The following is a 26927-nucleotide window of genomic DNA, read 5'->3' as shown; positions in this document are numbered from 1 at the left end:
GGCCAGGGAGTGCCAAGGGGAAGATGCTGTGACCTGCTAACACGTCAGGCCCAGCTTATAAACAATTGGTTTATTTACCAAGATATGTGCTAAGAATAAGGCTGCATTTTTCTATAATAAACAATGTTATATGTGTTAAATTCCTGGCCGAGCCCTAAACCCACTAACTCAGACAGTAGTTAAGCCATCATGATGAAGAGGTTTGGAACCAAACTGTCCTCTGTAATGCTGTTTCCTGGGAGGAGCTATTCCCAATCCCAGGAAAAGATCAGAAACACATATGACCCCCATTCGCTCTACCTCTTGCTGGGCTCTGGCCACACTGGACAAGCACTCTCAGTTCCTGTGAGCCATCTCTTGCCTCCAAGCCTTTGCCTGTGCTGTGTTCCATGCCTGAAATGTGCGCCATTCTTCCCCATCCCGGCATGTCCCTCCTGTGGGCTCCAGAGCATCTACTTGATCTTGCGGTCATAGCACTTACCCCTCCAAACTGCAATTGCCTGCGCACTCATCTAGCTCCCACACTGCTCGTCCTTCCGGAGGGCTCACTCCTCCTCTTCTCTGTATTCTCAATGCCTATTCGGTGCCTGGCATACACTAGACATTCAATAAGTGTTTCTCGGAATGAATGATTGAATGAGTAGGGGAACCTTCTTTGACTGTAAATGCAGCAACAAGACCAAGGATCTCTCCCTCTTCTCCATCATCTGCAGAGCACAGAGTCTGGGCTGAGTGGGGGGAGAGAAGAAGAGATCAGGAGAGAGGATGTCCTGGGGGAGGGGTCGGCATTTGATGAATTTGGCTATGGGACAGGCTCAGCAGCACAAATGAGAAGAGGGGACTCTTGTTGTAGCAAGCCAGGCACCTTTGTGAGGGCTCGTCTTAGGAAGAGGACATTATAAATGGAGTGGAAGTAGTCTGCCTGTAGGTTCTAATTATATTGTAAACTTCTAAAACAGAGCAAGTGTCCACACCAACACCTATATACAGCAGCATTATTTACAGCAGCATTATTCATAACAGCCAAAGAGTGGAAACAACCCAAATGTCCATCAACTGACAGATGGGTAAGCAAAATGTGCTATATCCATACAATGGAATATTTTCAACCGTAAAAAGGAATGAAATACTGATATATGCTACGTGGATGAACCTCGAAAACATTATGCTAAGTGAAAAAAGCCGGACACCTAATCATATTACATGATTCCATTCATATGACTGGCCAGAATAGGGAAATCTATGGGGACAGAAAGTGTGTTAGTGGTTTCTTAGGACTGTGGAGAATGGCAAGGTAGGGGATGATAGCTAAAGGGTACAGGGTTTCTTTTTGAGGTAATGAAAAGGTTCTAACACTGACTGTAGTGATGGTTGCTCACATCCATGAATATACTAAAAGCCATTGAATTGTACAGTTTAAATGGGTGAATTGTATGGGATTGGTTTATATCTCAATAAAGCTGTTAAAAAACAAAACTTCTAAAGCAAGGCTTTCGAGAACTGTGGACCACCTGGAATAGCATGCTGAAATTGTCATGTCTTTGCATTTTCCTGGGTCTGTCCATTTCACTGGATTCTCTGTGACATCCCTTCCCCCTCCCACTAAAGATAATCACTGCTCTGCAGAGCCGAGTGCTCCTTCACAGGCAGGGTTCAGTGCAATCCCTGACTGCATGGAAAGAATGTGACGAATATTAATGTAATTGAATATGCAAATTGACTATCTTATTATTTAAATGATTAATGTCCACTTTTAAACTAGTAACTCGCCAAGGAATAGAATGCAATGTGATTCCATAACTACCTTCATTGCTGTAGAAAAGGGAATGGCTGTCAATTCTATTATGACACGTATGACTTTTTTATTCTACAGTATTAACTGTAATGTGAGGATCTAATCATTTTTATGGATACTTGCTGATCATTTTTAAGTTATTAAAACCTTTTAAAATAAGTTTAATGACTTGATAGAAAATCAAGTTATGGATATATGTAAAGTTTGTCAAGTTTGTCAACTTTAACTGAAAACTTTTGCGTCATCAGAAAAGCTCCAGGTTCTGTCCATCCCCTGAAGCAAATAAATGTACTTTATAATTTTTTTCTGAATGATTAGAACCACACACACACAACAGAGAAATGTCATTTGCATTATTTGTCTTTGTGAAACTGTGCTTTATTTCCTGGGCAAATACTAAGAGAGGAAAAGGAAGTAGAGGCTTGTTCAACTAAGCTGTTTTGCATTTTTTTAAATTTGCATTTGTGTCTCAAGCTACTTGAAAAGTCTAAAAAAAGGAGACCATCTTTTTCTCTAAAGGAAGTAAGTGTGTGCTCTCACATTCGCCCAGCACTCCTTTAAAATTGAACTTTTCGTACTGATGAGGTACCATATGTCCATTTTCTTTTTTTCCCTAGTATCCCTTTTGCTTATCAGCACACCCCCTTTCGGATTTGTAACACTCACGGTGCCTGTCCTGGCTGCGCTGCGACGCGCCGGGAGACATGCCTCTCCCTGGGTTGATCGTGCAGTCACATTCTGGGGATGGACCTCAGCGGCCCAGCACCAGAGCATGGAAACAGCTGACTGCTGACTCAGAGGGGAGAGCAAGCCACCCACGAATCTCATTGCAGCTCGCTGCTGCATCCCTATCCCATAATCCCTTGCTTGGTTTGCTGCAGTCCTTTCAACAGACGCTGAGTGAGAAAAAGATGTCCTGTAAGATAAAGATTGATTGGTTTAAATGCCGAAAGGGGTCTCCCACTTGTTAAGGACCCAGAAACATTCCTGCGGACCTGCCTGAGCCTCCTCTCATTTCCTCCATTTTTCTCTTCCTCTGTTCTGTTCATGAACTGGCACATCACTCCATAGAGCAGAAGATATGCTGGGCTTCTGATGATGGCTGCACTGCATGGTAGGGAATTTTAACCCGTCTCCTTCCTTGCATGATGCTTCCTAACTCGAGAGGTTAGCTAAACGCGCATTGTTCTTTCGGATTCTCGCGGAGCTGCAACGACATGTTTAGGAGGGTTTAATGCTTTGCCTCGTTGATTAGTTTGTCTGCAGAAATGGATAAGGTCCCAAATGTTCAGATTGCTTAGTATTATACCAGGTGGGCAAACTGATTTCTTCTGCTTTCTCTCTGTTTCGGCCCTCCTACCCTACCCCACCTTCCCTCTCACGGTGATGCTGCATGCTCTGTAACTACAAGATAGAGGGAGACCCGCTCTTTGCTTAAACAAAGGCACCATGAATTAACAAGAATAAGGGAGAAAGTCATGCAAGATTTTCTTATCAAGTTTTTAATGTGCTCTAACTAGACTTTTATTTCTACTAGCTTTTATTTTAATGTGCATCCTGGCTTATTTTAAATAGGTTTTCCCCTGCCTCTGTTGGGTACCAAGATAGAGATGGAATACTTAATTTGCAGGATTCCTTCCTCCATACCCCAGGGTGGAGGAGAATGTGCGATTCGACCCTTCCCCCACCCTGTCCTCTATTAGAGAACCCTGGGGTGAGTGGCATGGTTCCCAGTTACCATTGGAAACCCATTCATTCATAATGCATGACTAGACCTTCTGAATTCCGAATGCCATTGATGATCAGCAAATATACAAGAGACGATTTGGGTTTTTTTTTTTTCCCCCTGACATTTTTTCCTGCTTTAGAAGTAGACTGAAATCTGGGTGGAGTTCAATGGTACTGTTACAGAGAAAAGAAAATCCTTGGGTTGGAGCTTAGGCTTGTTTCTTGAAACAGTGGGCATTATCTTTGTATCTGAGAGCTTTTTCTGCAAGTGTGCCCCACCCCGTCAGTATTCCTTATTTTGGGGGGATAGGAGAGCAAGTAGGAAGGCTAATTATTTAAAACTAAAATTGAATGTTAAGTGGATTTCTGAACCAAAAGATGAAATGATATTTCTGTCTTAGATCGTTTCACTGTCATAGACTTAAGAAACAGATCTAGATTAAGAATGAGGCATTTAAAAAATTTGTAATTCTTTGGCTTAGATCATATTATGGCACTTTTATTCCTCGAGAACTGTTAGAGGTCTTCCTTTTCTTAAATTGAAAAAATTAGAATATGTAAGGAGAGCCATTTGTTTGCCCATGTTCTTAAATTGATTTTTCAAGTATTAGAATTCCATGCTGCCTAGGGTGAACCTATGTCTTGGTGCCTTTCATTATTATTTTCCCGCAGACGCTTTAGCAGCACAGTTCCTAACCCTCTGTAATGTTAAATAATGCACGCCCCTCCCCAGCAAGCACACAATGCGAAGTTTCGTGTGTGCCCTGATATGGGAAAGCAGCTTTCTGTTGCAGAGAGGCTAGTAGTGGCCTTTCCCCACCCCGTAAGTATTCCTTTCCAATTTTCTCCTAGAAATATACAAGTGATTTGCATTGGAGAGGTTAAAACACGGTTGAATGTAAAAAGGTTCTCGTCTGATAGAATGTACTGCTTTAAGGAATATGAATGTAGCATATGTAACCCACACATTTTTTTAGCATTTTATTTTATTTCAAGTATATAGGACATTGGTTAGATATTTATATAGTTTATGAAATGATCTCCCTGATTACTCTATTATAACCCACACATTTTTTAAATGGAGAATAAAATCTATATATATTTTCCACCATATTTAATATTATAGTCTTGAGATGGCTTATTTTCCTTTATGTATATGATAAAAGCTTAGTGGATTTTGTTGGCGTGTGAAATGAAGTAAAAGTACTCATTCTTTGTCTCACTAAGAAATGAAAATGTCCTTCATTTGGATATCTTTAGACATTAATTTCTCCATACATATAACTTCCTTTTATCTGACTTCATTAAGTAGAAAAAAAACTAAATATGTAGCAATTTAAAAAAATTTAACTAAGTTTAATTTTTAAGACTTCTTTGTGCCTCTTTTCATTATCTCTCTGATAAAACTGACTTTAACCAAACATTTGTACATATTATTGAAATGTATAGAAAAGAAATACTTTCTAATTTTAAAAAATTTGCTGCTAAATTATTTACTATCGGTTTTTTTTTCTTTCAAAACGTGACTGAATTACTTTTAATTGGGGCAAAATTATAATTTGCACACATCTGTAATTGCTTTTTTTAAAAAAAAAAAAAACCTCGATGCCATCTGTGCCCCTTTATTACTTATATAAGGGTTTTAGTGTCAGAGTAGAATTTGGTTTATAATGGGGTTGGCTATCATTGTGCAGGTTGTCTGAATTTAACAGATCAGGTTTCCTCCTAGAATTTAGAGGTTTACATTAGACCAAATACTGAGGAATAAATGAGCCCAGTATCATTATTTAAATAGCATCATTGAAGAAAGTATTTATTACTGCTTTTTGCAGTCCAGTCTTTCTGTCTTTTACTTCCCCCTCTCTGTGTTCATATTCTCACTAGCTGCCATTTCTCCATTCAGTGCTTTTTATTCTTCTTCTTGAAAATGTATAGTTTATGTGGACATTTATTCTAATCAACAACAGAATTAAATAATATGCTTTTTATTAACCAGGGGCAAAAAGGGGGTTGCTGTTGCAGGCCTGTGTCTTTTGAAGTTCAGATGTGATGTAGAACAAATTTCTCCCTCTTACTTGCTAACCTCTCCCAGCCCCTGGAGCATAGGGCCTTGGCTGTCCTCTACTTTTTTTGTGTGGTCCCAGAATATTCAGCTTCTTTGTGCAGTTCCCAAGGAAAGCAAGGAAGAAGACTTGGCAAGGCAATGGATGTGGGGAGAGGAGACCCCACTCTTCCTGACTGCCCCAGGCTACTGTAAGATGAATGTCAAGTAGCCTGACCGCTTAATACTCCATTACACAGACCTAGCCTTCTGGAAGTTAAAAAACCCTGAAGCAAATCTTAAGAACTGACTGCAAAAGATGAGGACTTTTATGAAGAGAGCAATGGCAAACAGTTATCTACGCGAAGGAAAGAGATAGAGGAAATAGGCATAAATATCATAAAAACAAGTTGGGGACTTAGCTTGTAAATCAACTTCCATATAGCAAAACCCAACAGTCTAGTGAAGCTGTCTTACCTCTGACCTTGGAAATAAGAAGAAAACCTCTTGGAAACCTTGGGCACATCCTTGCCTTTAGAAGTTAAAGTGAATGGAACGCTCCCCCCACCACACACTCACCCGCCTCCTCCCCTAACCCCCTCACACATATACTGTCAGGAAAGATATTGCATCTGGCCTTCTAATTTGCAAAATGGCCCATTTGGGATAGCAGCTTGATTAAGCCGGATATAGGTCACCCTTTAATTTCACTGAAGATTGTCCTCTTTTCTTTCCTCTAGTTGAGTCCTCAGTCACAATGCAAGTTCAGTTGCAGGTGAATGATAATATGCTCACAAACTTTAAAAAATAAAAGTATCTTGCTTTTTAAATCATATTTTAGCCCGCGCCTTGAGCTTGAGGTACTACCTGTCCTGGCAGGTGAAAGGCAGCACATTGTGAGTTATAGATAATCCTAATGGTTCAAGATTTCCTTTCCTTCTCAAGATTTTTAACTTCTCGAGAAGCTGATACTAGCATGTCCACACCGCTGTCATTGGTCCAAGAACAATACAAAAATGTAACCATATAAATAAATAAATTCAGCTAAGTGGCAACAAAAAGGAAGAGTAATCCAGGAATGCCACAAAAGTTAACAATGAAAAAGGAATCTTGTGCCTTTACGATGCTATAGAATCAAATATGCTCGCTGCCTCTTACCCACAAATCACATGTTAAATTTTTATTCCCTCCCAAAATAATAAATAATAAAAGAAAAATTTATTTTTCAAAGGAATCTTGACCCGTTTCTCAGCCTGGTTTCCTAGAGCAGCCAGACAAGTTTTCACCTACTCTTTCCCCTTCTGCTTGTCAGTTTGGCTTTTCTCTTCTTCTTCTCGCTCTTCCTCACTCTGGTGTCAGTGAGTGTCAGCGATAAAGAGTTTGGAGAGTTTTCTGAACTACATGGTCTAATTTGGGGTGGGAAATGTGGTCTTAACCTTAGGATTGTGGACGCAGGCATTTTTTTTTTTCTTTCATCTCCTATCAAGTTCTCCTTTTCCAATGGGTCATAATTTCCACTGAGTTGTAGAGATTTCAGAAAGTGAGCCAGGAAAAATACCACAGATGATGAGAGGAAAGAAATGCTGGGACGGGGTTTTTCTATGCCCGACAATTTTGTTATGTGATTGTCGCGTTGTTTTTACACACAACAAGCTGTGTTTAGCTGGTAAGCTCCCGCTAATAAGGAATTTATGTGTCAACTTTCTTAGACTTTTAATTTCCATGCATATGTGTCCTCAATAGTTCTCAATTTCTTTTCCTGCGTTTGTGAGTATGTTAACATATGTCTCTATTTATCTTATGGATGATGGCTTATGTTGCTAAGCGTTAGACTATCACCTGAGGGGTTAGGGACTGTCAGATGCAAGTGAAAACATTTGCATGACTGATAATGCCCATGCTCTTTATCACGTAATTCAGTAAGTGCTCCTCTTTTCTGATGCTGGGACTGAGTCCATTCCCATGATATGCTTCATTCATTCAGTTCAGTAAAAATAATAATAATATATACTGTCTAGGAGCTGGGACTACTGCAGTGGGCAATCAGACAAAAATCCCTACATCTTAATGGGTTGGGGGAGGAGACAATATGCAAAATAAATACATTACATGCTATGTTAGAAAGTGACCAGTGCTATGGAGAAAAATATAGCCAAGAAGTGGGTAGCACATGTTAAGGGATTGGGGGCAAGTTTCAATTTTAAACAGAATGGTCAGATTAAGGTGATATTGAGCAAAGCTGGAGATGGGGAGTGAACCCTTCTGTAAGCAGTGCTGTTGGTTTTCCATCCTCCCCACGTAAAAGCTCTCATAGCTGGTTAAGGTCAATATCACACTCACGTTGGCTATTCATGCAGTTTTGAAATGGCTCTACCTGCTTTCACTTCTCTACCTTTTCCTTTCTATTGGCCTCTTATTAGTGTGTCTGGAAAACATTTGGGCTCTTTCAGAGACAAAGTCCACCCCATGCGTGTTTTGACATCCATCTCTCCAGAAATTAATTATGTTGATCTCCGATAGAATAATTCTATATCCTGATCTCCTTCATTTTCATGCACTTGTTTCTGCTGGTTGTATGCGTTAAGAAGGATCTTTGACACTTCAGAAACCAAGATAGGGAAAGAAGACCAGCCAAGAATCTAGATGAGTATTTATTGCTTTCGTAATTGAGAAGACCAGAAATTGTGCTCCTGCCCAAACACTTTGATTAAAGGCTGTCCTATATTTTGTGTCTATTCCTCGAAGCGTAGTCAGACTGATGGAAGGCTTCCCATGGTGCTTATTAGCATGTTCTGGGCCTGCATTTTTCTAAGCGTATTATCCCTTTAGGAGCAGTCAAATTGTCTTCCTGTTGTGGGTATCCAGTTATATTCAGGCAATGATCGAGTCCTGGCAAAGCCTCCACTTGGGGATCTTTGGGAGCTGGAAACCTTTTGTGCTGATTCTAGGAGTCCTGAAAAATCCAGATGTCTTCAACAGGTTACTCATGACAGATCTGTAATATTGTCATGATTTTAAATTAATGTTAATGAGTAAACTTAATTTACCATATAAATTACCAATGGTAGCAAAGATTCTCATCCACTCTAATGACAATCATAAAATTAGAATGAAATGTTTTTATTTCAGTTTTGGAGAATAAAAATGTCAGCTCAGGAAATTTCATTTAGTCAACATATATCATTTAATTAAAACAAATATTTTTTTCCTTGCTCTAAATCCAAAATTCTAAAGTTAAAAAAAAAAAAGAGTAAAATCCAATATGGTCTTTTCTCTCTGCATTTTTTAATATTCAGCATGACTGATTATTTCAAAGAGTAACATGAAAAATTTCAACAGCTATTCAAAATAAAATTATTTTTAACTGCTTTTTGCTGAAAAGTTTATTGTAATTTTTAAAATAAGGAACATGTCATGAATTTGCATGTCATCCTTGCTCCAGGGCCTTGCTAATCTTCTGTATCATTCCAATTTTAGTGGTGTAGAAGTGAGCACCCAGTAATTTTTATAAGTCTCTCTCTCTCTCTCTCTCTCTCTCTCTCTCTCTCTCTCTCTCTCTCTCTCTCTCTGTGTGTGTGTCTCTCCCTCTCTCCCCACCCTCTCTCTTGCCCATACACACACCAGTAAAGCCTTAAACTTATTTAAGATTAGATATCATTGACTTTTCAGATAAGGCAGAAAACTTGCAATCTGAGCTTTCTGATGCCCTGATTTTACTGGATGACCTTGAGCAAGTCATTTAAACCCTTAGCTTTGGTTTCCTTATCTTAAAGACAGGCAAATCCATTCCTTTATTATTCTGAGGTCATAGGGATGTGGTTAAAGAAAAGCAGACAGAAGTGCCGACATTTTGAGCTCTTGAGAGATGAGCTCCATTTAATTCAATGAATATCATTCTCTACTCTAGTTCTTTAGGGAGACATTCTATGAAAGTCTAGCAGATAATACTGGCTAATTAGGTGTCCACCTACACTGTTTAACTAAAGCAGTGAATTCTATTTGAAGGAGACACTCTTGTATGTCAAGTGCTTTCACAAAGTTCTGTTTATTTATCATGCTCTTTAATGAACTTATCTTAAAGGTATAGTGTCGGAAAATGAGCGTGTCATATGTGTAAATAGCAGAATTTTCTTAACGAAAATTGACGTACTTCTTAAAAAGTTCGTGATTTGGTGGGGAGAAAGAAAAACTATCATTTATATTTGGGAAAGCCTGTTACCTTTAGAAAGTATAGAATTGTTAATTCTATAAATATAGTATACTTCCCAGCTTAAAGCACAGGTTCCAGGCCATGTTGAATTGTTATATATAAACCAAGCTTCCGTAGTACAGCCTTCTTAAAACACAAGGTCAAGGGAGGTGTGGTGATTTAAGGAGTAAAAAGGCCATGGGTTTTAGAGACATACACACTTGAGTTTGCATTCTGGTGTATTTCTTAACCGAGCTTTTTAAAAAAAAAATCTTGTAGAAGATTTTGCAAAGAGAATTTCTATTGGAAATTGGAGGACTGTGGACACCTTTACCAAATATTTAGAAAATGAGGAAGTGAATTTTAGCTCAGCCTTGGTTTGGGATAGAAGCCAGAAGATCTTCGAGGTGGTGAAGGAGCCGTGTCTTATGTCGGAACTTTTTCTTCCCTTATTCTCTCATGGACCCTCCGCTTTCTTTTCCTTTTCCTTCTTCTAATTCTCCATTTCTGGCATTATCCCGCAGTAATTGAAACCTCCTCTGAATGAATTCCCTTCACCAGGTGCCTCAATGGCTACACGTGAACACCACCAGACATTTCTTAGACTAATAGGGGCTAATAATAGGGCCTTTGTCCCTGATCTATGGCAAATACATTTTAGTATAAAATTTATAAACCTTTAGTTCTGAAGAAAACACTCTGAACCACATACAAAGTTTTTAATTAAAAATTTTAATTATTTCTATCCTGCATATTAATAGTATGTAGGGGAGAAAAAAAACTTTTCTCTATACTCTTATGTTCTGTGTCTGAGGCCTGTGGATTAAACAGACAAAAGGCATATTATCAGGAGAAAAAGATGTACAAATTTTATTGATATTTTATTTTTCAAAAACAGATACTATATTTTATTGAATTTCATTGGTTTAATATTTTTACTTTCATGTGCATAAGACTTCACAGAAAAGAAATAAAAACCCAAAGACATGGTTAAACCTGGAAAATTTTATATAATATTTTAACGAAGGGCGACGAATTGTAGAGAAGTGATTAGACAAAGAATGGGGGAGTTTGGACTCCTAGGGTCAGTAAATTGTAGGAAAGTGACCAGTACATGCATGGTAGGTAAGGGTTGTTTAGTAAGCTTTGTTATGCAGACTCTTCTTAGTGCCGTTACCAGTGATTAACAGTCTTCTCCTTCTCCTGATATGGGACAGTGAGGCATCTTTACAGATAGGAATTTATACCCTGGTTTTAGGCAGATAGGAGAGAGCAGAGAGCTCCTCTCCTGTGTCTCCTGTTTCTTAGTAGCTTTTTGCTCAAAATAATCCTTATATCAAAGTACTATATTTGGGGTTGGTATATTTTGATCCCCATGAAATACAATAGTTGGGAAAACAGTCTATTTTTATAAGACTATTCTATTTAATATAGACCATAAAAGGATGAGATTTTAATAAGACTATAGATATATATTCAAATATAGTCATGGCTGAAGACATGCACAGGCATAGTTAGTTATGTAAGTATTTAATATAACTCAACTACCACTGCTCTGAAACCCAGCAAGCATACCTCTTTGTACAACATACCTTCTAATTTCTTTTGTTTGCATGGTGAACCTGTGATTATTCTGTTGATTTTCAAACAAACAGGAAGCTCACTGTACTCCCTCTATAGCAATGAGGGCTGGTTACGGTCATTTTAAAGTTACTAACATGACATTCTATCCGTAGTCATAAAATGATGCCTATAGTGAATGAGCCAGTGATTGATGTGCACTTATAGATTATTAAATATTTTTCCATTTTGGCTTTTCCGTCTGACAGCAGCAGCGTGCAGGGTCAAAGACAGCCGGCCCCCCATGTCAGTGGTCTAGGATGGCCAGTGAAGCCACCAACATCCCAAGTCCTGTGGTGCGCCAGATTGACAAGCAGTTTCTGATCTGCAGTATATGCCTGGAACGGTACAAGAATCCCAAGGTTCTCCCCTGTCTTCACACTTTCTGCGAGAGGTAAGCCCCTTTTGTGCGCTGAGAAGGGCATTTCACAAACTGACTTCCTACAAAGGGTTCTTTCCAGAATCTTCAGTTAACCTATAGGAAACAATGAATCTTTTGTGCTTCTGATAGATATTGAGAAACAGAATCACGAGTTGCCAATAATTTGCTTTATTTCAAGTAATTACAGATGGGAAAAGCAATTCAGTAGCTCCTCATTCATTTCCATCAGAGATAGAGCATTAAATATTTTAAGGTTTAAAAAATTTTTTAAATTTTCCCTTTGTTCTTTGTGAAACAATTTTTGCCAACCACAGTTCCCTCATAGAGGGTCTTTGGTGAAGGCTAATTAAAAATCTGTCATTTCTTCCCATATAAAAAATCATGTAAAATGCCTACATAGATGAGGGTTAGATAAAAAGAAGGATCTTCCTTTCAAAGATACTTCAGAAGACACATACTAATGGCATATTTGAACATTATGATGTTTCAGATGAAGAAAAAACTATATATGTAAGAAATAATTATAAATTGCCAGAATATGCAGTTTGCTAAATGTGAAAAATACATTTTCTTATTTATCTTTCTTGAATAGTTTTTTCCTTTGAGTTAATCATTTATCAAAATACACCTTTACCTCCTTATTCAACTTATCACATAAGCCGTTAGGTACAGAAAGATTGTTAGTAATTAGTTTATCTGTGGCCTAATTAAAGTATTTTTCTAGTAAGGTTATACATTTTTCTTAAAAACAAACATGGTCATTATGTTTTATAGCATTATGTTATATGTATTTTCTATTATTATTTAATACACATAATTAAAATGCATTGCTTCTTATTATGGAACAGGAAATTAGTATTTCGAATGGCTTCGAATCAATACTAATTACATTTACCATCCAATTTAACACATTTGTTGTCTGATGGAGCGTGCTTTGAGTTAATTTACTTTGGAGGGTCTCAGTTGCAACAGAAAAACCACATCTTTAATGGTTATGAATGGAGGGAGAAGGTAGATTTGTTACTGGTAGTTGTGGTCTTTTGTTTGTTTGTTTTGCTTTATTGCGCATTGTTTTGTGTGTGTGTGTGTGTGTGTGGATACAGCGTTTTTGTTTGTCTTAGTGGTGGTATATAAAGCATCAATACTTTTTACTTTATTCGTTTTATACTTTGGCTTAAGTATTTTGTAATTCACATTCCAAAATGGATAAATGGAGAGTGATTTTTTTCCCTCTCTCATTCAATAGGTGTAGCTAAAACATGAATCCCAGCTAATTGTCCATGTGTCCCTGAGCTTGCATGGTAAGATCATTATTTGATTTACAGCAGTCGACATAGCCTGGTGCTCTTTATATACAGCACTGAGAGCCACTCAGTCCGAGCTTGACAGAGCTGCTCCATTCCCCAGTGTTCAGTGCCCAGGTGAGAAGTGACACTTCTGGGCTACGCTGGGTCTGCCCCCTGCCCTCTCTTTTAGGTCTAGTCCAACCTGCCTACACGAGATGGAAGTGCTATTCATTGAGATAAGAAGAGGATGCAGTTTAGGGGACAATTGTGAATTTAGTTTGGGAAATGTTGGGTTTTAGAACCTGTGAGACATCTAAGAGGAAATATCAGGAAGACAGCTGGCATACAGATATGTGGCTCAGAGGAGGTATTTGTGGGAAGAAATAGAAACATGGAAGTGTTATGAAGTGTGATTAGCCAGGCACACGGATATATATCTCAGGGAGAGAAGAGTGCTTACAGTGGAGCCTGGATTACCTCCAAACTGTACTGACTCAGGAAAGATAGAGCAGGCAGAAGGAGAACTAGGTGAGTGTGGTTTCATAAGCTAAGGAATGATAAAGTTTCAAAAAAGAAATTGCGGGGAGAGAGGGGCGTAGTGGTCAAGTTGGATAAGTGCTGCTGAGATGTCCGGTAAGACAGGATTGAAAAATGTTTATTGCATTAAGACGTCATTAATGACCTTTGCAAAAGCTATTTCTTTTCTGGTTTTGATCCACCCCTAGTTACCTCTGTGACATATGGAAGGTCAGTTAACCTTCTTGATGTTAGTTTCCTCATCCACAAAATAAGGGCTTGGTGGTGAAATTATTGGTTTTCAAGAAACTGGAAAACAGTGTATGGTGTAGTTATTTAGAGTTCGATCCTGGTACCAAATTGCCTTGGTTTGAATTCCTGCTCAGCCCTTGACCACCTAAGTCCCTTGGGCAAGTAACATAGCCTCCCTTTGCCTGCATTTCCTCATATGTCTAAAAGTGATGACAATAGTTCCTACTTCATAGAGTTATTGGAAGAACTTTGAATTTGGTAGGCAGTATATATGTTGGTCGTTAGTGATACATTTCATTAACTAAATGAATTAAGTTGATGCCTGTTGAGGAGAGGCAAGAAGAGATCATGTCAGTGTGACTCTGGGTGTCCCATTCCTGCTTCAAACAAAACAATTCCACTTTGATGTGTTTTTAACAGCCACAATTTGCTTACTATGATTTGGTATACAAAAAGCGTTTCAACAGTAATGAAGTAACATGCTTCTCCCAACTGTAAAAGCCCACAAATTCATGAACATCAGACTAGATATTCTAGAGCAACGCTTCTCAATCTTAAGATATATACAAGTTAGGCCTGGAGCGAGACCAAAGAGTCTGCATTTCTTCCAAGCTCCCTGGCGAGGCCAATACTGCTTTTCCACGGACCACACTTTTGTGTGTGTGTGTGACAAGGCTCTAGAAAACACTACCAAAGTCAATGACAATATTCTCTTTCTTGACAGGGCCAGTGTGAGTACAGGTTATCTCTTGGCTTCTGAAATATTCTTTTCCTAGTAAAGGAGACTGCAAAGGGAGTTTCTGCAGAGTAACCAGTGTAAGCACTGAGATCATGCGTGGTACCTGCGAGAAGCAGCCATCTGTTCCATGAGCCTCACTGAGCTGACAGTCCTGCTTCTGCTCCTGCCACAGGTGCCTGCAGAACTACATTCCCGCTCACAGCTTAACCCTCTCCTGCCCAGTGTGCCGCCAGACCTCCATCCTGCCCGAGAAGGGGGTGGCTGCGCTCCAGAACAACTTCTTCATCACGAACCTGATGGACGTGCTGCAGCGGACGCCAGGCAGCAACGTTGAGGAGTCCTCCATCCTGGAGACCGTCACCGCGGTGGCTGCGGGAAAGCCTCTCTCTTGCCCAAACCACGATGGGAATGTAAGTCACTGCCTGGCAGTATGACTGCTTTGATTTGGGTGGGCTTCAGCCTCTCAGAGGTTCTCCACGACAGCAGAATTCCACCTGGAAAAGGAGTAATTAAAAAGGATGGTTACCAGCCAGCCTCAGACTATTTTGCCTGCTTCCTTTCTCTGACCAAATTTATGTATATAATAAAATCAACCTTCATTAGCACATATTGTTGGTTTCCCCAGGAGAGCAAGCCCATAAGTGTTCATGAGCTGGACGTACACTGACCCACATAAACATCTGTGTAATAAATTATGGATAAAGATTTAATAATAGATAAGTTCTGCAAATCGAAGATGTTTATTAAAAATGTTCATTACAGTTATTTATTTTTCTTGTAAGGGAAATTTTTTCATGTTCCATTAGACACTATTCCTTAATAATAAATAGAATTTGAAGATATGTGAGTCCCTGATAGTAGATTATAGATTATGAATTCCAGACATATTTCCTGCTACTAGAAAGCACAATAACTTATAAACTCAGGGGGACCTGCATGTACTATCAAATAACTGATTCATAATGGCTACGTAACCTGAAGAGGCAGAATTATGTGGTCGCTAAGAGGGCTGGCTTTAGAAGTCGGCTGCCTGATTCAAATCCTGTTCTTCGACTTATTCTCTACGTCAGCTTTGCAAGTTTATTAAATGCTCTGTGTTTCACTTCCTCATCTATAAAAAGGAAGTGATCATGGTATTTATAATATAGGATAATGGAGTGAATTAAATGTTTAAATCATATAAAGCATATAGTAAACTCTTGATAAATGTTAGCTATTAAAATTATTTGTGATTAATAACATTATTCCTTTTTTTCTTTGTATGATGACCACTTCAAAGGTATTTGAAACTGCTTATAATATGAGGCTCAGGTACAGTAAAATCACTAAAGCAACCAGGGATTATTAAAGCAAAGCATTTATGACTAGCCACAACTACTGTTTATTTGCCTCATTTCATACCCCTCTTTCTGCCCACTGTGCAATCTCAACTTCACTGGCCTAGGACTCACCAAGTGGTTTCCCACCTCAGGGCCTGGCTGTTCTCTGTTCCTTATGCCTGGAATCCTCTTTGCTCTCTCTTTATGTGATGAGCTCATTCTCATCCTTCACGTGTCAGATTTCTCCGACACAGAGCAGCCTTCTCTGACTGCACTGGGGCAGGCCACCTCTGGCACCCAGTTATCTGCCACTACATCACTTTCTTGATTTCCTTCATGGCATTCATTACCCTCCACATGCCTTTATTTCTATGTTTGCTGACTTATTGATCTTCTGGCTTTTCTTTTAGAAAGTGAACTCCAAAAGGGCAGGGACCATTATACCTCTAGCACTAAACACAGTATCTCATACATGAAGGTGTAGAAATCATCCCAGATAAGAACGAGCAAAGGCTATGTATTCTGAGCTTGCTATAATGAGGAGTCAGCCACCATCACTTTTGTTTGGGCAGAGACTCAAAGACAGGCAGAGGAGTGGGAAAGCTCAATAGTCGAAAAAAGGGAAGGCTTCAGGAGTGCTCTGATGGGATGCTGTTGGCATGGGGAAGCTGGAGGCAGGCTTACTAGAAGGGGACATCCTGCATGATTGGTTGGGGGTACATATTTGTCTTTCTCTGATTGGTCCTAAGTTGGAAGCAGGGACAGAAATTAGTAATCACATAATCAGTAATCAACTCCTAGCCATTTGGGGACAGTTATTATAGAAGTTATTGTTTAGCTTTTTGGCTTGTTACTAGAGATAGCAGTCTGATTTCCTATAAATCTGACTTACAGCAGGCTGGCTTTCTGAGCTGTTTAGTGTAGATATGGAGTCAGTCTTCTGGGCAGGTTGTGGGTCAGAGTTCTATTTTTACGTATGGTCAAGCCATTGTCCATTTGTATATTTAGTCTCTCAGAAGTCAGTCAGTACATATTTGTTGAATGAATGTGCCAGACACTATACTTGGTTTCCTACACACCACTCTGCAAAGTAGCTGTTAGTTGCCTCCATTTTATTGATGAAGAAATAGACTTGAACAATTTAAGTCACAAAGCTAATTGATACATTATAAAAGCTAGGCCTGGAGGAAATAGCACCTTGAACTTTTTGAGAACCAAAATAAGAAAGACATCATGGATTATCTACCTTTAATTATTTGATTGAAAGCACACCAGGCTATCAATAACTATAGATTTTCCACATACTATATTCCAAAGGAAAGTAACCGTGTAAGTTTTGTAAAAGGAACTTTAAATAGTGCCTTCAGAAACAGTTTGATTATTCTTATGACCATTTCTCACAGTGTCTCTTAATGAATACTGAGGCTGTCTCCTTCTGGAGCTCACATTCTAAATACTAGTCTGGGAGAGCATTTTGATCAGCTACAAGTCCCCTTAAAGTGTCAGCCAGGCATGGAGCTCTCTGGAGATCTGACTTGATATGAGAGTAAAGTTTGAGAAACATTTGGAGACATACTGTAGACACTGGCCTAAATTTTGGATGGAAAAGGCAATCATGTATATTGAGAAATAATGACAACTAAAAAGATTGCATCAGTAAGTAAAGGTAAGAGTGTCGTGGAATTCAGGAAACAGTTTGTAGCTCCGTGTCTCTAGGGCGTGTTGCGGTGGGAACACAGGTGGACTGGCGAACGTAGGAAGGAGCCCGGAAAGAGAGGTGGGGAGAAATGGTAAATGAGCTATGAATGCCATTGAGAAAATGTTTGACCTAAATTCCATACGCAGTGGGGAAGCATTATAACCTTTAAACAGGAGATGGATATTTTTCCGGCATTAGGGAGGAGTGGCATAGCAAAGACTGGAGGCTGTGGCACCAGTTCTGAGTTTATTGGATTGTCCCTACTGGAGATGATACAGGTAGAATCAGAACAGCATCAATGGAATTGGAGAAGAAAGGATGACTTTCAGAGAAAAGATTAAGTACTTTTACCTGAGAATCTGCCTCCCACAAATCAAAAAGCATATGCTGAAATCTGTTCAACTAAACTATTAAGATTGTGAGAATTTGAGCAATTAAAATTGGTTATATACTAGATCACAAAACAATTACTATATTTTTCCAAGTGTAAATGAAGTTCCTATACCCCAATGAACTCAAATTAGATAGTAATGTGCATTATGAAGAAACCCCAATCTTTTTTTAAAGTGCATAATTATTTAATCAAAGAAAAAAATAGCAAAATTAAACTATTTACAAAATGTTGAAAGTAGAAAACATCTATTAAAGGTATGGAGTAAAAGTTACATCTGTACTTGGGAAATTTTATAGTTTTAAGTATTTTCCTTTATGAAGAGTTCAATTCAAAAAGTTAAGAAAATCAACAAAATATATATATGGAACACAAAAGAAAGAAAATAAACTTAGAGTTTGAAAATAATAAAACAATTGCGTGAATAAATCTAAGAGCTTCATGGTTTTGTTTTTTTTTAAGTAATGGAATAATCAGGTAAAGCAACAAATGGAAAATATAAATAAGTCAAAATAAGACTAAGACACTAATAAAAACAAAAAGAAGATTTTAAAATGAGTAAATCAATTCTGTGTGCTAAAGGCTAACATATTAAAGTCTGAATGAAGTGGATGGTTATCTAGGAAATTATAAAAGATCAAGAAAACCTGAGTCAATTGATAATCTTGAAAGAAATTGGTAAAGGTTAATTTAAAACTGAATTCCTTCGAACCCGTATAAAACAGGTATGATTTGTAGTACATATACTTCTGAATCATAAGAAAAGACGGCAAACTGCCCAGTTCACTTAAGATCTACTCATAACCCTGACACCAAAATCTAGGAAAGGCAAAACAAGAGGAAAAGTATTAATCATTCACTTTATGAAAGTACCTGCAAAATTCTTACAATGTAGAACACTTATAAATTAAGAAAAATATGAACATCACAAAAGAAAATGGGCAAAAAATTCAGAAGATTTATGGGGGATATATAAACAGCTAATAATCATATGAGAAGAAAATGCTGAGCTTCACAAATAGTCAAATATTCTCAAATTAGCCACAATTTTTAAAGAAGATACTAGTCAATGCTTACAAGGAATAGTGAGGTATTTTTATGTGCCACGGATGGGAGAATAAATTGCTCTTCAGAAAGTGTATGTCGATTTGACATAAATGCACTAAATGTTTTATACAACTTCTTATCCTTTAATCCAATAATTCCACTAACTGAAATATTTCTAAGAAATGGCTAGAGATGAGAATAAAGATTTGATATAAGAATAGTAATTGAAAATTTTATATTATAGTAAAAATTAGAAATAATCTAAATGTGCAATATTAGAGGAATGGTTAAATTATGTTAAGTTCATATTACTGATTAGTGGGTAGTCATTAAAGCTGATGTTTTGGTAACAAGTGACATTTACGCCAATATGTGAACATGCTTGTGTGTTTAGTTTGTTTTTTAATTGGTAAGACCACAATATGTATGTAGTATAGAAAGGAGAAAGGTATTCTGTGCAGAAGGGGCAAAGTGACAGAGAGAATGGAAAAGCAGACTGTTGTTCTCTACATGATCACAGAGTTCCAGGAGCCGGGAAGTGGTGGGTGATGGAACAGAGAACCAAGAAGACCAGGTCTTAGAGGACACTGAATACCATTTTAAGGAACTTGAGTCTGGCCTTAGTGTGGGAAGCTATTAAAGGATGTTAGCATTAGAATGTGCAGGTAAGATTTGCATTCAGCTCATTTCAGAGTAGCTAGAGATGTGACAGGGAGGGAGGGTAGACTTGAAGGAGATGAGCCTGAGGCAGGAAACCACTTGGGAGCCTGCTGGAAAATCCACAGAGGGAGCGTGATCCAGAGCAGCTGGAGCAAGACTGGAGAAAAAGGTCATGCCTGAGTTGACGGGTGGCCTGATGGGGACAGGATGACTCCTAGGTGTCTAGCTTGGGTGCCTGAGGAAGCTGTGGTGCAACCAACTGAAATAGAGGTCAACTCTTTAAAATCACTATACATTTTTATAAGGGCATTCAAACTTAGAGAAATTTTGGAAAGAGAAGTATGTCATTCATTAATGCCTGAGAGGCAAATAGAAAAGAATTCCTAAAGATGCAATTTCCTGAGCATGCCTCACAATAGAGACCCCTGAATGTCACGGGCTGCTAAGTAGAAAATCTCTCAGAAATACTAATTCCAGCAAAATTTAAAAATCCTTTAGGTTAAAACTTTTCTTTGTCTTTCAACCAAACGTATCATATCAAATCACACTAAAAATGAAATCTATCTAAAGAGTTTGATCCTCCTTGAGGTGAATGAATCTATTTAAGATGTATCCTGAGCACTTCCTCTATGCTGGGTCATTATGATTCTTTGAAATTATAAAATTTATAAACCAGCAAGAGGCCTTGGAAAATTAGCAGCATATGTCTTGAATCATTCTATTGTTTCATCATAGATTGCAGGAGTTCACTGCTACTGCTTTGAAACAGGAGTCCTCATTGCATATTCAAGCCAAACACATGCAATATTACAGACAAATTGCTGCACTTAATTGCCATGGGTAAATCTTTAAAAACAGTTCAAGCGTCTGAAGGTTAATAAAATCCGGTAATTAACAATAAAGCAGGATGTTGCTGTCATAAACTGCCTGGTGCTGATTAGCACATGTGGATGAAAGCCTGTCATTTGCTTTAAGTGCTGTGACACAATCTGTCTTCTAATTAAACTGCCGTGGCTACATTGTCCAAATACAAAGAAAAATCGGAATAGCGGTCAGTGATTTAAGAGGTTCTTTGCACTTAAAGCAGACACTTGAGCTCATGCCTCGCAGTCCCAGAACATGAATGATTATTAAACCCTGTCATTGCTTGCTTAGGCCTTACTAACGAGGATGTTAAGAGATGCGAAGGAGAGATCCTCATTGAGAATGCCCTGCTAGTAGCAAGTCCCCGCTTTCAGAAGTCTCAGCATTGCCTGTAAGGACCTGACTATCCTTTTCAGTAGTTAGCAATGCATATGGTCCTGGCCATCTTTTCTTCTAATGAACACAAATGATGACTACCTGCCAACAACAACACGCTCATTCTGGCCTCTGGCCCACCCACTCCTGGAAGCACCAGCATCATCTCATTCAGGTTGGATGAGCTTCAGCCGAGTTGTACATGTCACACAACTAAGTCTCAGCTTGAGTCAAAGCTGTCAGAACCCAAGCACAAGCATTTGAGAATGACTAGTTGTTGACACTTCAGAATGATTTCAGAGCCTTTGCTTCTCAAGAAACACTTAGGATACTGAACCAGGGACAAGGACCCAAGTCTGCTGCTGTCTCTTCAAAGTTGCAACTAATTTTTTAAAAATCAAAGTAAAATTCACATAACATAGAATTCAACATTTTAACCATTTTAAAGCATACAATTCAGTGGCTGTTAGTATATTCAAAAGGTTGTACAAATATCACCACTGTCTAATTCCAGAACTTTTTCATTATCCCAAAAAGAAACTCCACAGCCATTAAGCAGCCACTCATCCTTCGCCTCCAACACCTGGTGACTACCCGTCAGCAGCCTGTCTCTCTGGATTTGTCCATGTGGACACTTGGTATAAATGGAATCTTACAAAATGTGGCCTTTTGAGTCTGGCTTCTAGCTCTTATCATAATATTGTCAAGGTTCTATATCGTAACCTATATCAGAACCTCATTCCTTTTTTTTTTTTTTTTTACAGCTAAATAATATTCCATTGTCTGGATACACCACGATTTGTTTATTCATTCATCAGTTGATGGACATTGGGAGTTTCCCATTTTGGCTATTATAAAAAATGCTGCTATGAACATTCGTGAACAAGTTTTTGTATGGACATGTTTTTAGTTCTCTTGGGTATATACCTAGGAGTGGAATTGGTAGGTTGTAAGGTAATTCTATGTTGAACTTTTGAGGAACCACCAACTGTTTTCACAGCAGCTACACCATTTTACATTCCCACCAGCAAAGTATGGGAGTTTTAATTTTTCCATATTCTCACTAACATTTGTTATTATCTGACTTTTTGAGTCCAGCCATCCTAGTTGGTGTGAAGCAGGTTTTGTATCCTACAACTTTGCTGAATTCACTTGTTAGTTCTAATTGTGTGTGTGTGTGTGTGTTCATTAGGATTTTCTATATACAAGATCATGTCATCTCTGAATAGAGAAATTCTTACTCCTTCCTTACCAATTTGGATGCATTTTATTTCTTTTCCTTGCCTAAATGCCCTGGCTAGAACTTCCAGTACATTGTTGAATAGGAGTGGTGAGCCATCTTTGTATTGTTTCTGATCTTAGGGGGTCACCATGAAATATGATGTTATCTGTGGGTTTTTGTAGATGCACTCTATCAAGTTGAAGAAGTTTCCTTCTATTTCCAGTTTGATAAGTGTTTTCATCAAGAAAAAGTGTTGGATATCGTCAACTGAGATGAGCCTTTGTGTTTTCTCCTTTATTCTATTAGTGCGATGTATTACATATATTGATTTTTGTATGCGAACCACCCTTGCATTTCTGGAACAAATCTCATTTGGTCCTGATGTGAAATCCTTTTAATATGCAGCTGGATTCAGTTTACTAATATTTTGTTAGGAATTTTTGCATCTATATTCATAAGGGATATTAGTTAGTAATATTCTTTTCTTATGATATCTTTGGCTTTGGTGTCAACTAGACTAATAGAATGAGTTAGGAAATGTTCTCTCCTCTTCACACTTTTTTGAAGAGTTTGGAAGGATTTGTATTAATTCCTTAAGTGTTTGGTAGAATTACCAGTAAAGCCATCTGGTCCTGGGTTTTTCTTTGTTGGAAGTTTTTTGAATATTGATTCATCTCTGTACTTATGATAGGTCTATTCAGATTTTTTATTTCTTCTTTGAGTCTCTTGGTAGTTTGTGTGTTTCTAGCAATTAGTTTTATCTAGGTTATTCAATTTCTTGGTATACAACTGTGCATTTCAGTTTTGTTGTAGTGTTTGTCAGTTTTGTTGCTCTTCATTTACAGAGAACCAACTCTCAGTTTCATTGATTATCTCTATTATTTTCCCATTCTCAGTTTTATTTATCTCCACTCTAATCTTTATTTCCTTTCTTCTGCTTGCTTTGGATTTAGATCGATCTTTTTTTTTTTTTTTTTTCCTAGTTCCTTAAGATGGAAGCTGGGGTTATTGATTTGAAATCTTTCTTCTTTTTAATGTAAGCATTTATAGCTATAAATTTTGCCCTGAGCACTGTCTCTCATATGTTTTGGTGTGTCGTATTTCATTTTTATTCATCTCAAAGTATTTTTTAATTTCCCATGTGGATTTTCCTTTGATTCATTGTTTAAGAATGTCATTGTTTAAGAATTTCACATATTTGTCAATTATCCAGATTTCCTTCTGTTATCGATTTCTAATTTCATTCCATTGTGGCCAGGGAAGATACTTTGTATCACTTTCTACATGTATTTAGACCTTTTTTTACTTTTTTTAATCTCTTCTGGAGCATGTTCTATGTGAAGTTGATAAAAAGATATATTCTGTTATTGAATAGAGTTGTCTATATAGGTCAGTTAGGTCTAGTTGGTTTATATTGTTGTTCAAGTTCTCTATTTCTTTATTGATCTTCCATCTAGTTGTTTTATCATTGCTGAAAGTGCAATATTGAAATATCCAATTATTATTGTTGTTTGTTTCTCCCTTTAATTCTGTCAGATTTTGCTTCATATATTTTGGGGATCTGTTGTTGGGAGAATATTTGTTTCTAATTGTTATGTTTCTTGATGGATTCACTATTTTATCATTATATAATGTCTTTTGTCTGTTTTAACAACTTTTGTCTTAAAGTCTGTTCTGTCTGATATTGGAATAGGCACTCCAGCTCTCTTTTGGTTACTATTTGCATAGAACATCTTCCATCCTTTTACTTGTAACCTATTTGTGTCTTAGAATCTAACGCGAGTCTCTTATGGAGACTCATTCAGCATTGTTATTAAATACCTACTATGTGCACAGCTTTGTGCGAGAGAGTTCCTGCACTTGATAACTTAAAGTCTCATAAATATTTAATAAATGGGATATGAATGAAAGTGCTTTGGTGGGCGCATTTATGAAAATCCATCAATCTGTATTAGGATACATGCCATCTGTGGATGTGTTGTTCTTCAAGAAATAGATCCCCCCAAAAAGTGCTTTGGGAATTTAAAATCCGATGAAGTTATTTTCAGCCGAGAATAAGGAGAATGCCTTCACAAGGAGGCTAACTTTCAGGCTTTATGTTATATAGTTACTGAGAGTTCATAATAATCAGGACAAGGTGGTTTTATTTTCAAGTGGGCGGTTAAGATCATCATCATCATTGTTATCATTACCACCACTACTCATTAAGAACTTACCGTGTGCCAGTGCCAGGCAATATCTGACTTCTTTGTGCATGTCATCTACTGAATACACATAGCAGCCCTACTGAATGAAGTAGGTTATTCTTGCTGTCTCTATTTGACAGAGGAAAAATTCAGAAAGTGAAGTTATGTAAGTGGTGAAGCCAGTATGCAAACTGGTCAGTCTAGCTCCTCTCATCCAACGGCAGTTCTCAAAGTGTGGTCCAGGAACCCTCATGGGTCCCAAGACCCTTTCAGGGGGTCCACATGATCAAAATTATATTTATAATAATACTAAAACATTATTTGTCTTTTTTACTCTCATTTTCTCAATGGTGTACAGTGGAATTTTCCAGAGACTATGTAATGTGTGCTATTGAATCAGATTTACAAAAATGGAAGACAGTGCCATTCTTATAAAATTTTTTGCTTTGCAAAATATAGTTCTTTTTCATAGATTATAATAGTCATGTTAATATTTAATGGATGTATCATTGCTTTTAATAAATTAATAAATATTTAATTTTTTGCTTCAATTTTTAAAATGGTAAATATCTGTAGATGTTACTCTTATAAACTAAAGCACTTTGCAGTCCTCAATAATTTAAAGCGTGTAAAGGGGTCCTGAGACCACAAAGTTTGAGCGCCACAGCCCTACACTGTTCTGCCTTAATGGCGTGGCCACAGAAAAGCTGATTTTGTGGCCATAGCAGCAACTTTGGAGTCCGATCCACCTCTGTTTGAGATCTGGCACATAAAAGTTTATCCTTCTTTTTCTCCTGTGGAGCTGGACATACTATTGCTGACATCAGGGGAGGCCGTGAGAATTAAATGAGAGAATGCGAGGAAAGGTCCGGAGCACAGTAAGCACTCGATCCGTGGCACCGATCCTGGACTTGCTCTTTTGTTACCCACAGGTGATGGACTTCTACTGCCAGTCTTGCGAGACCGCCATGTGTCGGGAGTGCACCGAGGGGGAGCACGCAGAACACCCCACGGTGCCCCTCAAGGATGTGGTGGAGCAGCACAAGGCTTCACTGCAGGTCCAGCTGGATGCCGTCAACAAAAGGTGCATACCTCCCCCTCCCCAGGTTCCCAACTGGCCACCTGTGCTTGAGGCTTGGCCTCAGGGTCTCTTATCTCAATGGGATAGTAGGATCATGTCATCTGAATAAATTCTCCTTTGATCATGGATCTGTAGTCATAAACTAGTGAGTGATAAGGGTCATCTCCTGCCCCTTGATGCAATTTCCCTTTGTTATGAGTGGTGGCATTTTTGTTTTAGGACCTTAGTATGATTAAACGAATAAAATATACTTGAGGAAAATGCACTCAGGAGGTCTCTGAAATTTGTGCCTGAAACTAGGCTCACTGAGAAGCTTTTATTAGTTCTTGACATACTTACAGGCACATTATGTAGACCGACTGGCTCCTCTCTGAGCCCAGCAAAATGGTACCAAGCAGCGATGGCTTGATTTTCCTTATGTTTCCCTGCTTACAGGGGTTTTTTGTTTGTTTGTTTGTTTGTTTGTTTGTTTTTGTTTTTGCATGGAAATGAATGAACAGAATAGCTGTGTGATGCATGAGAAAGACCAAAGGAAGTAAATAGCCAGCTGAAAATAAATCTCCACCAATAGTTGTAATGAGAATAGTGTGGTTGTTCTATACTAATTAAAAGAACTTGGGAAACTTGCAAGAACTTCCCAAAAAACTTTGAGTTTGAATAAGTTTTTCATGTGATTGGGAAAAAAGGATATAGCTGAATATTTAGAACAGTGGTTCTCAGCCGTGGGTGATTATACTCCCTCCGCCCCTCCAGGGGACTTTTGGCAATGCCTGTAGACAATTCATGTCACAACTGCATATGTGAGCGGGCGTGCCCCTGGCATCTGGTAGAAGACAGGATGCTGTCAAACATCCTGTAATAGACAGCACAATCCCCTGCAACAAGGAATTATCTGGCCCAAAATATTAATAGTGTCAAATTTGAGAAAGCCTCCTTTAGAGTGTGAGGAAAAGCCATGGGGTTCGGAGAGCTTCAAAGCTTTGTACCTTTTATTATTAAGATTAGATGACTTAGGTAGATTGAAATAGACATGAGTCCCCAAAGTCTCTTCTCTCACAGGCTGTAATTATGTCTTATTCATTTTGTGGTTCAGTTATTACTTTTTAAAGATGACGAAAGGCCCAGAAAGCTTTTTGACAAAATACAATGTTTAGATAGATGTCCTACTGTTTCCAGGTTGATGTTAAATAGTAATGATCTTTAACAACTGTCCTTCAGGCTCCCAGAAATAGATTCTGCTCTTCAGTTCATCTCAGAAATCATTCATCAGTTAACCAACCAAAAGGCCAGCATTGTGGATGACATCCATTCCACCTTCGATGAGCTCCAGAAGACTTTAAATGTGCGCAAGAGCGTGCTGCTTATGGAACTGGAGGTCAACTATGGCCTCAAACACAAAGTAAGACTCCAGCCTTTCTTACAGATATCGTGGAAGAGGCATGATTTCCGGGCGTGTCATGGCACTAGCTCAGTCTGTTCTAATGGCAGCAGAGGGGATCCACATGGGTCCTTAAGTGTCGCTGTTGCACAGTAAA

General features: G+C 38.3%; 1 protein-coding gene and 1 non-coding gene across 8 annotated transcripts in view; one reads left to right on the top strand and one right to left on the bottom strand.

Annotated features, from left to right (window-relative positions):
* The window catches only part of TRIM2 (tripartite motif containing 2), a 134286-nt gene that overhangs the window by 73722 nt on the left and 33637 nt on the right, over positions 1 to 26927 (top strand). For 3 of the 7 annotated variants that reach the window (XM_023530176.1, XM_023530181.1, XM_023530179.1), the window contains exons 2-5: positions 11583 to 11767; positions 14721 to 14958; positions 25244 to 25395; positions 26611 to 26791. In XM_023530176.1, coding sequence (XP_023385944.1) covers positions 11583 to 11767; positions 14721 to 14958; positions 25244 to 25395; positions 26611 to 26791 — 756 coding nt within the window. Of the gene's footprint in view, positions 1 to 2891; positions 2910 to 11582; positions 11768 to 13001; positions 13057 to 14720; positions 14959 to 25243; positions 25396 to 26610; positions 26792 to 26927 lie in introns of those variants that run through there. The other 4 variants (XM_023530177.1, XM_023530180.1, XM_023530178.1 and 1 more) reach the window with 3 other exon arrangements.
* On the bottom strand, positions 8961 to 9062 carry LOC111739140. Its single transcript, XR_002780151.1, has one exon. It is a non-coding gene; the product is annotated as a U6 spliceosomal RNA (small nuclear RNA).

Source organism: Pteropus vampyrus, unplaced genomic scaffold, assembly GCF_000151845.1.
Source record: "Pteropus vampyrus isolate Shadow unplaced genomic scaffold, Pvam_2.0 Scaffold47, whole genome shotgun sequence".
Taxonomy (NCBI): Eukaryota; Metazoa; Chordata; class Mammalia; order Chiroptera; family Pteropodidae; genus Pteropus; species Pteropus vampyrus.
This window is presented reverse-complemented; position numbering and strand designations above follow the sequence as displayed.